General features: G+C 41.8%; 1 protein-coding gene across 1 annotated transcript in view; it reads right to left on the bottom strand.

Moving 5' to 3' along the window:
- The window catches only part of CHRNB4 (cholinergic receptor nicotinic beta 4 subunit), a 98,595-nt gene that overhangs the window by 25,628 nt on the left and 59,748 nt on the right, over window positions 1–13,219 (bottom strand). Inside the window, exons 4-5 of the mRNA XM_077473751.1 lie at window positions 12,435–12,544; window positions 1,747–2,701 (exon numbers count right to left, since the gene is read on the bottom strand). Coding sequence (XP_077329877.1) covers window positions 1,747–2,701; window positions 12,435–12,544 — 1,065 coding nt within the window. The remainder of the gene's footprint in view (window positions 1–1,746; window positions 2,702–12,434; window positions 12,545–13,219) is intronic.

Genomic DNA, 13,219 nt, shown 5'->3' with positions numbered 1-13,219 from the left:
ATCGCAGTGCGATCTGCAAACTTGGATCGCATGGTGTGAACACCCATGCGATCCGATTCTGCTGCGGACCAAAAAAAGGGTCCCGTGCGAGTTTGCGGCGGGTGCGACACGAATTCAGCCATACTATCTGTATAGCTGAACTCGAATCGCACAGAGATCGGATGTGATTTGCACTGCAGTGCGGTGCGAATCACATCCGTTCTCATAAACCGCTGCAATGTGAACCCAGCCTTAGTGACACTGGCGACGGGGGGTGATCACGGGGTTAAACCTTTATTGGGGGGGTTAGGGGGGTACCTTAGAACTAAAGGGGGCTAACCCTAACTGCCCTAACAGTTATTAGTCACAAATGACACCTGCCGGGTGATCAGGGGGTTAAACCTTTATTAGGTAATAAATGGCGGGTGCCCTGAAACTATAAAAAAATAACTAACCAACCAGCGTCACCTGTAACAGTTATATGGTGATCACTGGTGAAAGGGTTAACTAGGGGGCAATCAGGGGGCTTTATGCGGTAGTATATGGGGGTCCCTAGCGCTATAAAAAGCTGCGGCGAACCTAAATACCTACCTGCCTAACTAGCGTCACCTGTGACACTAATACGGCGATCAGAAAAATGATCGCTTATTAGGCTGGGTTCACACTGGAGCGATGCGGAAACGCCGCGAATCCGCGGCGGGTTCCCGCATCGCATGCCTCCCGGCGGCAGTTCACACTGCCCTATGCGAACTGCTGGGAGTGTCAGTGAAATGTTACTGACACCCCCAGATCAGTTCGCATATCGCAGTGCGATCTGCAAACTCGGATCGCATGGTGTGAACACCCATGCGATCCGATTCTGCTGCGGGCCAAAAAAAGGGTCCCGTGCGAATTTGCGGCGGGTGCGGCGGGTGTGGCGGGTGCGGCGAATGGCTGAACTCGAATCGCACAGAGATCGGATGTGATTTGCACTGCAGTGCGGTGCGAATCACATTCGTTCTCATAAACCGCTGCAATGTGAACCCAGCCTTAGTGACACTGGCGACGGGGGGTGATCACGGGGTTAAACCTTTATTGGGGGGGTTAGGGGGGTACATTAGAACTAAAGGGGGCTAACCCTAACTGCCCTAACAGTTATTACAGTCACAAATGACACCAATGCAAAAAAAAAAAAAAAAAAAAAAAAAAATGACATTGGTGTCACTGTGACTGGGGGGCAGGGGTAATTGGGGGGGTGATCGGGGGGTAAAGGGGGGGTGTGAGTGTGCCTGGCATGTTCTACTGTGTGTGGGATGTGTTGGTGCAACTCACTGATCCGCTCTCCTCCGTGTCGGAACGAAAAATACCGACACGGAGGAGAGAATACATCACTTCCTCTCCTGTGTTTACATTACAGGAGAGGAAGTGATGTCACCGGGGATTTCCATTCGTCGGGAGCGATCGCGAGGGGGTGGCCATGAATGAATGGCCGTCCCCTCGTCCGGGATCGCTCCCGAACGAAAACCGACCGCCGCAGGCACCGGGCGGGGGCCCGATCGGGCCCCCGACCCGCGGGAGGCAAAGGACGTACATATATGTGCTTATGCCTGCCCGTGCCATTCTGATGACGTACATCGGCGTGAGGCGGTCGGCAAGTGGTTAATCTGGTTAGTATGCCTATCCTGGCATATAATAGGGCTGTCATAGATCAAATCCTGCCCTTTGCTACAACACAAGCACATTGTACAAATGTAATATTGGCTCCACACACATAAAGGTGACACTTACACTTTGGTCTTCATCATCACTCTTCATGTGGTCAGCTATGAAGCTTACACCCTCCATTGCTTCTTGAACTTGTGGAGAGAACTTTTTTGAGTGCCTGTATCTGAATTCTTGGTTTCTATGCTGCTCATTGGAAGGTTGATCATTAAGTCTCTGATCATATGTCTTTGCAGTAGCAGCATTTAAAAAGCAGCCTGAGTTCCTACATGATTCTGCCTGGGTGTTCCTCTGGTAACTGCGGAGTTTCTGACTGCATGTGTTATTCTCTGGACGTCGCATGAAAAGGAACACTGGGAGTTTTTCCAGAAAACAGTTCTTTACCCAAACTGGCATTGTGTGTGTACTAGGAGACCTATGATGGACATTAAGGACGCAGACACTAGTGACAATAGAAAATGTTACCAGAACCATGGTGAACATCAGGTACTTTCCAATAAGCGGGACATCGAGGGAAGTCGGTGGAACAATCTTAGAAATTAAAAGCAGAAATACAGTCAAGGCCAATAATACCGATATACACAAGGTCATCTTTTGTCCACAGTCTGATGGAAGATAAAACACAAGTATTGCCAATGAAGTAATAAGAATGCAAGGTATGATCAAGTTGATAGTATAGAAGAGAGGCTTTCTTTTGATGATGAAATCATAAGTTACGTCAACATATTTTGGATCAAGTGGGTTGACTGTTCTCCTTCCTGGCAGTTTTATGATATCCCATTCACCACTTGGTGTAAAGTCATCCATACTTGCCGAATCTGAACTAAGAACAAGGTCAATCTCTGTATAATCATAAGTCCACGAACGGAATTTCAAAGTGCAGTTCTGTTGGTCGAATGGGAAATGTTTGACTTCTATCTTGCATGCGCTCTTGTAAATGGCAGGTGGCAGCCAATAGATACTGCCATTGTTTTGCACGATTGCATTGGTGAACAGGGAGACCTCGTACGTACCATCAGCACTGACAAAAATGAATAACACATATCAGAGACAATGATAGATAATACAAAACAGGCAAATCTCTGATGAACATAGATTATTACATAATGAAATATTCATATTTCTGAAGGAGAGCCAGACCACAATTCATAACACTGATAATACACAGGCAAAAGGCATTAATATTACAAATATGATATATAGAATGAATTCCTTAGGGTTGTATTAAATTCCCTCTCTGTGTTTACTAGTTTGCTTAAAGGATGTTTTTCGTAAATAACAAGAAGGCAGATTAAAATTATTTCAAACCAGGGAGACATCCTTCAGTTTAAAATGGTATTAAACCCAAAAACAAAAATGTTAATATATTGCAGCTTACCAATTCATAGATGTGGTGGCTGAATTTGTTTTATTATGTGCCCAAGTGTTTGATTTTAAGAGATATTGCTGCACTATGGGCCCATTTTGATATCTTTGCATGGAGATTCCTGATGTTAAGAAATGGACTACCTGGAAGACTGTTAATGGCAAGATTTTGTGGAAAAGGGTGCTTATATTCAGCATTTGATAAGGTTTATGGAGTGGCTATATGATGATTAGTGGGCTTGGAAACACAATTCAATTGTTATTTTAAGGAAGCAAATGGTTTTGCATGCTAATGTGAGTGGATATGGTACCATTGCACATTTTATAGTTTAAAGCACTATCACACTATATATTCTATTTTTGTTTTCAGAGATTCTTTCATGCATATACCTGGAATCAAGGGGAAGGAATATTCATCACAGAAGATTGGTTGATTTCACATTAAAATTTTTGATATTTGGTAAGGTGCATGGAGTGAGTGGTGGACCTCAATACAAGTGGTGAAATTATGACTGGGTTCACAGGGACATACACATGCATTTAATGTGAGCAGGACAAATTATAGTTTCTTTGAAAACATTTTTTACGGTTCCTTTTTGGGAACATATAACACCCATTGGGAGGAGAGTGAGGAGGACCTTTCCAGTGAGGATACAAACACATATAATGCCTTGGAAAAGTATTCATACCCCTTGAAATTTTCCACATTTTGTCATGTTACAACCAAAAATGTAAATGTATTTTATTTAGATTTTATGTGATAGACCAACACAAAGTGGCACATAATTGTGAAGTGGAAGAAAAATGCTAAATGGGTTTCAAATGTTTTTACAAATTAATATCTGAAAAGTGTGGTGTGCATTTGTATTCAGCCCCCTTTACTCTGATAACCATAACTAAAATCTAGTGGAACCAAATGCCCTCAGAAGTCATCTAATTAGTAAAAAGTCCGCCTGTGTGTAATTTAATCTCAGTATAAATACAGCTGTGAAGCCCTCAGAAGTTTGTTAGAAAACCATAGTGAATATACAGCATCATGAAGACAAAGGAACACACTAGACAGGTCAGGGATAAAATTGTGGAGAAGTTTAAAGCAGGGTTAGGTTATAAAAAAATATCCCAAGCTTTGAACATCTCATGAAGCACTGTTCAAGCCATCATCCGAAAATGGGAAGAGAATGGCACAACTGCAAACCTACCAAGACATGGCCGCCCACCTAAACTCACAGGCCGGACAAGGAGAGCATTAATCAGAAAAGTGGTAACTCTGGAGGAGCTGCAGAGATCCACAGCTCAGGTAGGAGAATCTGTCCACAGGACAACTATTGGTCGTGCACTTCACAAATCCGGCCTTTATGGAAGAGTGGCAAGAAGAAAGCCACTGTTGAAAGAAAGCCATAAGAAGTCCCATTCGCAGTTTATGAGAAGCTATGTGGAGGACACAGCAAACATGTGGAAGAAGGTGCTCTGGTCAGATGGGACCAAAATGTAACTTTTTGGCCTAAAAGCAAAATGCTATGTGTGGCAGAAAACTAACACTGCACATCAATCTGAACACACCATCCTCACCGTGAAACATGGTGGTGGTGGCAGCATGATGTTGTGGTGATGCTTTTCTTCAGCAGGGACAGGGAAGCTGGTTAGAAATGATGGAAAGATAGATGGAGTCAAATACAGGTCAATCTTAGAAGAAAACCTGTTAGGTTCTGCAAAAGACTGGGCCGGCCCGGGCGTAGCGAGCTATGGCAGAGAAGGCACCGAAGCTCAGGTGCCACGGATCCCCCTCCCGTTTGCTCTCCCTGCTGGCAATTGATAAGAGCGGCGAGCTGGTCAGAGGAGGAGAAACTGTGCTGCCTCCCTCTTCCCCCCTGTGCTTGAGGCAGCGCTGTTAGAAGAAAGCTCTATTTCTTGCCAATTCCCCTTTCCTCCTTCTATCAGTGGGCACCAGAACAAATCAGAGTGACTGTTTCTCTGTGTGGAGAGAGAGCAGCTGCAGGCTCTTCTTTCCCCCCTCCCTCTCCTCCTCATGCTGCTGTTCTCGGCAGAGGCACTTGCCAGGACAACCAGCCACTATGTTTACTCCCCCTTGGCCATGGGAAAAAAACAAACAAAAAGGAGGAGAAAAAAGCATCATGGGACATGTAGTCCCAAGGGCTGGCTGGCCCATTGCAATGCTAGGGGGAAACTGCAGCCCCAAACATGCCCAGCTGAAGGGGAGGGAGAGAGTGTCAGGCTATGAGTAACACACTGCATCTAGTCACAGACAATGGTGGCAAGTCACAGGCTACAATCTGGTGACAGGCAATGGGGGCAAATGACAATCTGGTGACAAGTAATTGTGGAAGTATTGGAATTAGAATTGGGGAGACGCACCCTATTTTTATATACACATCTTTGATATTGATATTGAGAGTATATATGGACCTGTGGTAGGGTTTTTTTTGTTGGTGTTTTGGGTTGCACCTTTTTTTTTTTTCCGTTCACATATGTATACATATTTTTTATGTGCATGAGCTTTGGCTTTTGTTAAAGTTTGACAAGTTGGTATTGAAGCACTGAATTAACATAATACTAAGCAGGTGGTATCGTTAAGGCTTGTACGTGATATATGCCTAGGCATAATTTTGAGCGCAGTCAATAATAGAAGTTATAGGTATATTTTTTAGTAGGTGGCACAATCTATAATCTGATACATCATTTTTCCTCACTTCTTAGAAGGGGCTCACTTGATTGCAGTGCACTAGTGTAATATATAATTAGAATATTATTTGAGTGCCAGTATTTTCTTTTTCATAATGGTGGAAGTAGCAGGCAATGGTGGCAAGTGAAAGGCTGCATCTGGTGACATGCAATGGTGGAAAGTGGCAGGCAATGGTGGCAAGTGACATTTTCCTTGAGCAGTGTTAGAAATGTTGAAGGAGCCAATGGAAGCTGCAGACTTTTACTGCATTCAATTTCTTTATTTCTTGTTTCCAAATTCCTACATTGCTAAATAGTAGAGCTTTGATTAGTTCATGCTGGTAAAATTCAGGATATGGTTGGCATGCTTGCAGTTTAGGCTTACTGAAACAACTGTAAACTCAAAAGTTTAGAATTACCAGTGATAAGCTGTTGAGCATTATTCTTAGGTGTTGTGCCATTGATTCTTTGCTATAGAAACATTTGTAAAGGGGAGGGGTTAGTAAGATGACCACGCCCATGTGGGGGCGCCAGAAATATTTCTGACCCCAGGGTCGGCCCTGGCCGGAGGTTCACCTTCCAGCAGGACAATGAACCTAAACATACAGCCAGAGTTACAATTGAATGGTTTAGATCAAAGCATCTAAAATCAAATAGCCCAGTCAAAGTCCAGACCTAAATCCCATTGAGAATATGTGGCAAAACTTAAAAATTGCTGTTCACAGACGCTCTCTGTCCAGCCTGACAGAGCTTAAGTTATTTTGCAAGGAAAAATGTCACTATCTAGATGTGCAAAGCTGGTAGAGACAAAAACATTTGTAGCTGTAATTGTAGTGAAAGATGGTTCTACAAAGTATTGACTCAGGGGGGCTGAATACAAATGCACATCACACTTTTCAGATAATTATTTGAGAAAAAAATTGAAAACCATTTATCATTTGTCATCCACTTCACAATTATGTGCCACTTTGTGTTGGTCTATCACATAAAATCCCAATAAAATACATTAACGTTTTTGGTTGTAACATGGCAAAATGCAGAAAATTTCAGAATGCAGAAAATTTCAAAGGGTATGAATACTTTCTCAAGGCACTATAAGAAGAGAATTTACTGGAGTTATATGAAAGGCTGATTTTTGACATTTGGAAGGTGCATACTTAAGAGCACATGTGTGGAATATGAAGACTAGGGATGAGCTTCGAGTTCGAGTCGAACTCATGTTCGGCTGGAACATTGCCTGTTCGCCTGTTCACCGAACAGCGGACAATTTGGGGTGTTCACGGCAAATTCGAAAAGCCGCAGAACACCCTGTACAAGTCTATGGGAGAAATCTAAAGTGCTAATTTTAAAGGCTTATATGCAAGTTATTGTCATAAAAAGTGTTTGGGGACCTGGGTCCTGCCCCAGGGGACATGTATCAATGCAAAAAAAAGTTTTAAAAACTGATGCTTTTTCGGGAGCAGTGATTCCTGTAATATTCCTTTACATTTTGTACCTGGGGGGTGTGTATAGTATGCCTGTAAAGGGGCGCATGTTTCCCGTGCTTAGAACTGTCTCTGCACAAAGTGTCATTTCTGCAGGAAAAAAAGTAATTTAAAAGCACTCGCGGCTATAATGAATTGTTGGCTCCCCGTAATACAGAGAACAGTCATTGAAAGTCATTGATAAAAAAAAAAAAGCGTGGGGTTTCCCCAAATTCAATTACCAGGCTGTAACAGAAACCTGCGTTACATCCGAGGGGGGCGGGTCACCCGTACATTACTGGGGAAGCCCGGCTTTCCCCTTGCGTCAGAGGGGGGTGGGGTAAGAAGTGTCAGGCTGTCGGGATTCCCGCAGTGTCTCCGGTGGAGACAGGATGGATGTGCTGCTCTGGAGGGAGAGATCACCCATCGCTGGATCAGATCAGCTATCGCTGGACTCCGGAGAGATGATCATCCGTCGCTGGAGCAAGAGTGGATTACCACCGCTGGAATCTTTTTAAAAAATTTGATTTTTAATAAAGGACTTTTCCCAACGGTGTCTGTCTTTTTTAACATTTTTTTACACTTTCTTTGTGAAACTTTTGTACCTCCTTACCATTTCAAACAGGGGGGGCGGGAATTTTTATTTGACGCGGGGTTCCCCTTAATATCCATACCAGACCTGAAGGGCCTGGTAATTGAATTTGGGGGAACCCCATGCTTTTTTTTTTCAATGACTGTTCTCTGTATTACAGGGAGATGACAATTCATTATAGCGGCGAGTGATTTTAAATAACTTTTTTTCCTGCATAAATGACACTTTGTGCAGGGACAGCACGGGAAACATGCGCCCCTACACAGGCATACTATAGACACCCCCCAGGTATGAAATTTAAAGGAATATTACACTTTTATTGTTTCACTTTAAGCATTATTTAAAACTTTTTTTTGCATTGATACATGTCCCCTGGGGCAGGACCCAGGTCCCCAAACACTTTTTATGACAATAACTTGCATATTAGCCTTTAAAATGAGCACTTTTGATTTTGAACGTTCGAGTCCCATAGACTTTAATAGGGTCCTAAAGTTCACACGATGTTTAGGTCTGTTCGCAGGTTCTGGAGCGAACTGAATCTGGGGGTGTTCGGCTCATCCTTAATGAAGACAGTGTGACACTTTGTTTTGATGTGAGCACCATATAAGAATATAGTTTATGTACAGTATTTGTTGAGTCAGACATACTGCATTATATAACCTCTTTTTTTTTCTGAGATTGATTATCTTGTTGATTGGAGTCCTATTAGACCCAAGAATAGAGAGGACGGTGTAGAATACATTCTTTTTATTGGACAAGAATTTGAAGATCTCTAGAACTACATTTTGTGGACTGTGGTGCCAAGAACATTGATTGCTAGTGCTGAACTTATAAGTTATGCTTTCCTCTACTGGGACTGCATAGATTTTTTAGCTGCTACTTAATTGAAGGATATACACTATATTACCAAAAGTATTGGGACGCTTGCCTTTACACGCACAAATTAACTTTTAATGCCATCCCTGTCTTAGTCCGTAGGGTTCAATATTGAGTTGGCCCACCCTTTGCAGCTATAACAGCTTCAACTCTTCTGGGAAGGCTGTCCACAAGGTTTAAGAGTGTGTCTATGGGAATGTTTGACCATTCTTCCAGAAACGCATTTGTGAAGTCAGGCATGATGTGGACAAGAAGGCCTGGCTCACAGTCTCCGCTCTAATTCCTCCCAAAGGTGTTCTAGGTGTCCTCCACCCCAAACTCGATCATCTATGTCTTTATGGACCCTGCTTTGTGCACTGTTCCAAATCAATTGGTGGCGGGGGGATTACGGTGTGGGGTTGTTTTTTAGGGGTTGGGATTGGCCCACCATACCAAGATGTTTTGGTCAATTTCATGCTCCCAACTTTGTGGGAACCGTTTGGTAATGACCCCTTCCTGTTCCAACATGACTGCACACCAGTGCACAAAAAAGGTCCAGAAAGACAGGCCTGCACAGAGTCTTGACTTCAACCAGATAGAACACCTTTGGGATGAATTAGAGCGGAGACTGCGAGCCAGGCTTTCTCATCCACATCAGTGCCTGACCTCATAAATGCGCTTTTGGAAGAATGGTCAAACATTCCCATAGACACACTCCTAAACATTGTGGACAGCCTTCCCAGAAGAGTTGAAGTTGTTATAGCTGCAAAGGCTGGGCCAACTCAATATTGAACCCTATGGACTAAGACTGGGATGCCATTAAAGTTCATGTGCGTGTAAAGTCAGGCGTCCATTTACTTTTGGTAATATAGTTTATATCTCTAGTGTGTTAATATTTTAAATAAGTAAGAAGGTTGAGAGAAGCCATTTAACACTCACAGGGGTGCTTACAATAATCCACTTTTATTCATTTAGGTAAAACCTTAATCCCAAAAGGAAACAAACTGTTAGTGTTTAAAAGGGGTTAGCTAAAGTTTGGCTTTAATTTGTTAGTCAAGTCCATCTAAATCTGGTAGTATATCATATACTACCCTCTCCCTGGATTGACAATGCTGATGCCAAAGGTGCCTCCTATTCACCTCCATCCAGAGTGAAGACACCCTAAGATAGGAAGTGTGTTACTGGCTGAAATGTCAGGTGAAATTGAAGGTGAAAAAGCCTAAAAAAAAATCAAATGCAGCCACCACATTTAAGGATAGGTAAGCTACAATATATTAGTCTTTTGTTCTTGGGTTTAATATTGCTTTAATCTGATATTGAAAAATACAAGCTGCTACATGTAGTACAGATATTCTTATAGCTCGGCTTCCCTTTGGCTTCTCACTGTCCAGTTAAGAGGCTACAGTTTAGAAAAGTTGCATTTGTAAAATGTGATGAAAGTCATCATCTTTTTCTCGCACCCACTCAAATTCTATTATATTCTTGTTCCACGGTTATGACATTTCTCCTTCCCATAAAATAATTTTATTAGATTTGTTGTATCCTGTCCATGTCCTCCCTTCCCTTCTATCTTATTGTCTGAAAAGCCTACTTTGTAACCAGAATAAGATTATGCTTAGAAATCTTTTCTCTATAGGCTTACAACCTGCAAGTAAATACACAATATAGACATTTTAAATTTTGATGGGATATTTTTTCCTTTTTAATTGGTATTTACTTTTAAAACATTTTAAAATAAGGTAAAGCTGATCTCCATGCATAATTTACAAAGCCTCCCACTCTAGCATCCCACCCATCTCCCATCCATTTTTTTGAGAATGATGCAAATATTAATTTTGACAATTGCAATTATTGAAAAGTTCCTTTTTGCCATGAACATTAATTTAAAGCGGAGTTCCACCCTAAAAATATTTTTACATATTGACAGTCCTTTCATAATGTTAATAAACAGCATGCACCTCTCCATCGCAAATCCCGGAAGAGGTTGCAATTGGGCTTCACATGCCCACAATCATCATTGCAACGGCCAGAAGAGGATTTTCTTAATTCTAAGTATAAAAAATATATAAAATTCAGAGTGACTAGCAAACAAATATAACCTTTATTTTGGTTAATAGTGCATTATGATGGGATGGCCAGAAAAGTTATGTGACCGGAACTCTGCTTTAATCCCCCAAAAAATAAATTTCCGCTGCATTTCAGCCTTGCCACAAAGGGACCAGCTGACACATTATGTCAGTGATTCTCTCGTTAACACAGGTGTCAGTGTTGAGGAGGACAAGGCTGGAAATCACTCTGTAATGCTGATTGAGTCAGAATAACAGACTGGAAGCTTTAAAAAGAGTGTGGTGCTCAAAATCATTGTTCTTCCTCTGTTAACTTTGGCTACTTGGAAGGAAATACATGCAGTCATCATTGCTTTGCACAAAGGCAAGGATATAGGCAAAGATATTGCTGCTACTAAGATTGCACCTAAATCGGATCATCAAGAACTTCAAGGAGAGAGGTTCAATTGTTATAAAGAAGACTTCAGGACACCCAAGAAAGTCCAGCAAGCACTAGGACCATCTCCTACAGTTGATTCAGCTGCAGGATCGGGGGGCACCACCAGCAAAGATGCCACTTCTCTCCAAGAAAAACATCAGGGGCCGACTGATATTCTGCATAAGGTACAGGGATTGGACTGCTGAGGACTGGGGTGAAGTCATGTTTTCAGATTTTTTCTTGGATGCCCCAAACAATTGGAGAGATTTTTTGTATTACAGAAATTAGAAGGGGTTTGGGGCTACCTGGAGAGTAGCTTTAAAACCTTCATTTCTATTAATACTACTTTAGCTACTTAATGCTAAGTTTACAAAATGGCACCCAAGGGCACAGCGTATATGTAAAAATTGATTACCACTGCAATAATGATTAAAGATACAATGGTATGTGTTCACTGAAACTATACTCCAATTTCCCTTTAATTTTTTTTTTAACATTATCTGTAGGTAAAGGAACCCCATAAAGCAGGGGTGCTCAACCTGTGGCTCTCCAGCTGTTGCAAAACTACAAGTTCCATCATGCCTCTGCCTCTGGGTGTCATGCTTGTGGCTGTCGGAGTCTTGCTATGCATCATGGGACTTGTAGTTCCGCAACAGCTGGAGAGCCACAGGTTGAGCACCTCTGCCATAAAGCATCCACCTAAAGCTTTACACTTAACTATCCATTATCATGGATCATTATCATGGATTCTTTACATGGCAATACAGGTTACACTGATTATTTTGGAAAGTGTTTCAGGTACCAACTTTATAGGCATAGTTTAGAAGTTTTGTAAATATTTTTTCTATTTTGGTCGGGTCTATAAAATAAAAAATAAAATAATGTACATCTTCACATGACTGGATAATTGAAGTGAAGGTTCAACTCCTTTAGTATATGAGCCTTAGAGCGGAATTAAACACATTTTTAAAAAATGCTGACAGACAAGATATTGGTGACTATTGATCACTTCGGTCCCAGCCTATCAGTGGTAATGTACACTATGCATGCACATTTCAGAGTACACTTATGGCACCGCTCTGTGTCCTGATGAACTGACGTGGGATTGCCATCATTTTGACCATTGAAGGGGCTGAACAGCGCAAACCCAAATAGGAGACCGGGAGAACATGAGCTCTGGAGGCAGCGTTACAGATTGTTATTGATTTCTAAGTGAAACGTGTCCCAACATTTGGAGAAACACCGTCTTTATGGTCTTTATCGTCATATATACTGGACACATTTTATAAAACATGTAAAGAAGATAAATTAACTACTTATTATAGAGTACGAGGTCGGGTAGCCAAATCTTTCGTGAGGGGATACGAAGTTTCCTTATGCCATCATATTCTGCTGGGTTCCAGGTCAGCCGGTAGTCCACCCACTCCTATAGATGTGATACAGAACTTTTTTTTATTTTCAAATGGAGATTACAGAGTATTAAACAGTGTGAAAAATAATCTATTCATTACTCTTAAAAAAAATGTAATCATTTCATTGAATTTTTCATTTTGTTTCTTAGCGCCCCGATTAATAGCGCAAACATACCATGTTCCTTCTGGACTTTCTGGACACAATCAGTTCATCTTTTTACATTTGAAACGTGTTAAAAAGGAATGTTGTACATATCTATTTCCTATGTTCAGAACAAAAAAACTGTAATGCCCCATACACACGGTCGGACATCCGTCTGATTTTTTTTGTTGGAAAATCCGATCGTTCAGAACGCGGTGACGTACGATGGGACTAAAAAGAGGGCAGTAGCCAATAGCTTTCGTTTTGGAATTTATTCTGAGCATGCGTGGCACTTTGTCCGTCGGAATTGTCTACACAGGATCAGAATTTAAACGATCGGATTTTGTTGTCGGAAAATTTTTAGATTCGGCTCTCAAAATTTGTGTGTCAGAAATTCCGACAGAAAAAGTCAGATGGAGCCCACACACGATAGGAATTTCCAACAACACGATCCGATCGCACATCGGAAAGTCCGACCATGTGTACAGGGCAAAAATTTTATGTTTCATGCACAGACACATTTGAAGTTTACCTGTCATAATGCTTT

The sequence above is a fragment of the Lithobates pipiens genome, unplaced genomic scaffold (assembly GCF_037356315.1).
Source record: "Lithobates pipiens isolate NorthernLeopardFrog02 unplaced genomic scaffold, aLitPip1_a1.2 Scaffold_8, whole genome shotgun sequence".
NCBI classification, from domain to species: domain Eukaryota; kingdom Metazoa; phylum Chordata; class Amphibia; order Anura; family Ranidae; genus Lithobates; species Lithobates pipiens.
The sequence above is the reverse complement of the archived record's forward strand: the minus strand, read 5'-3'. Positions and strand labels throughout refer to the sequence as shown.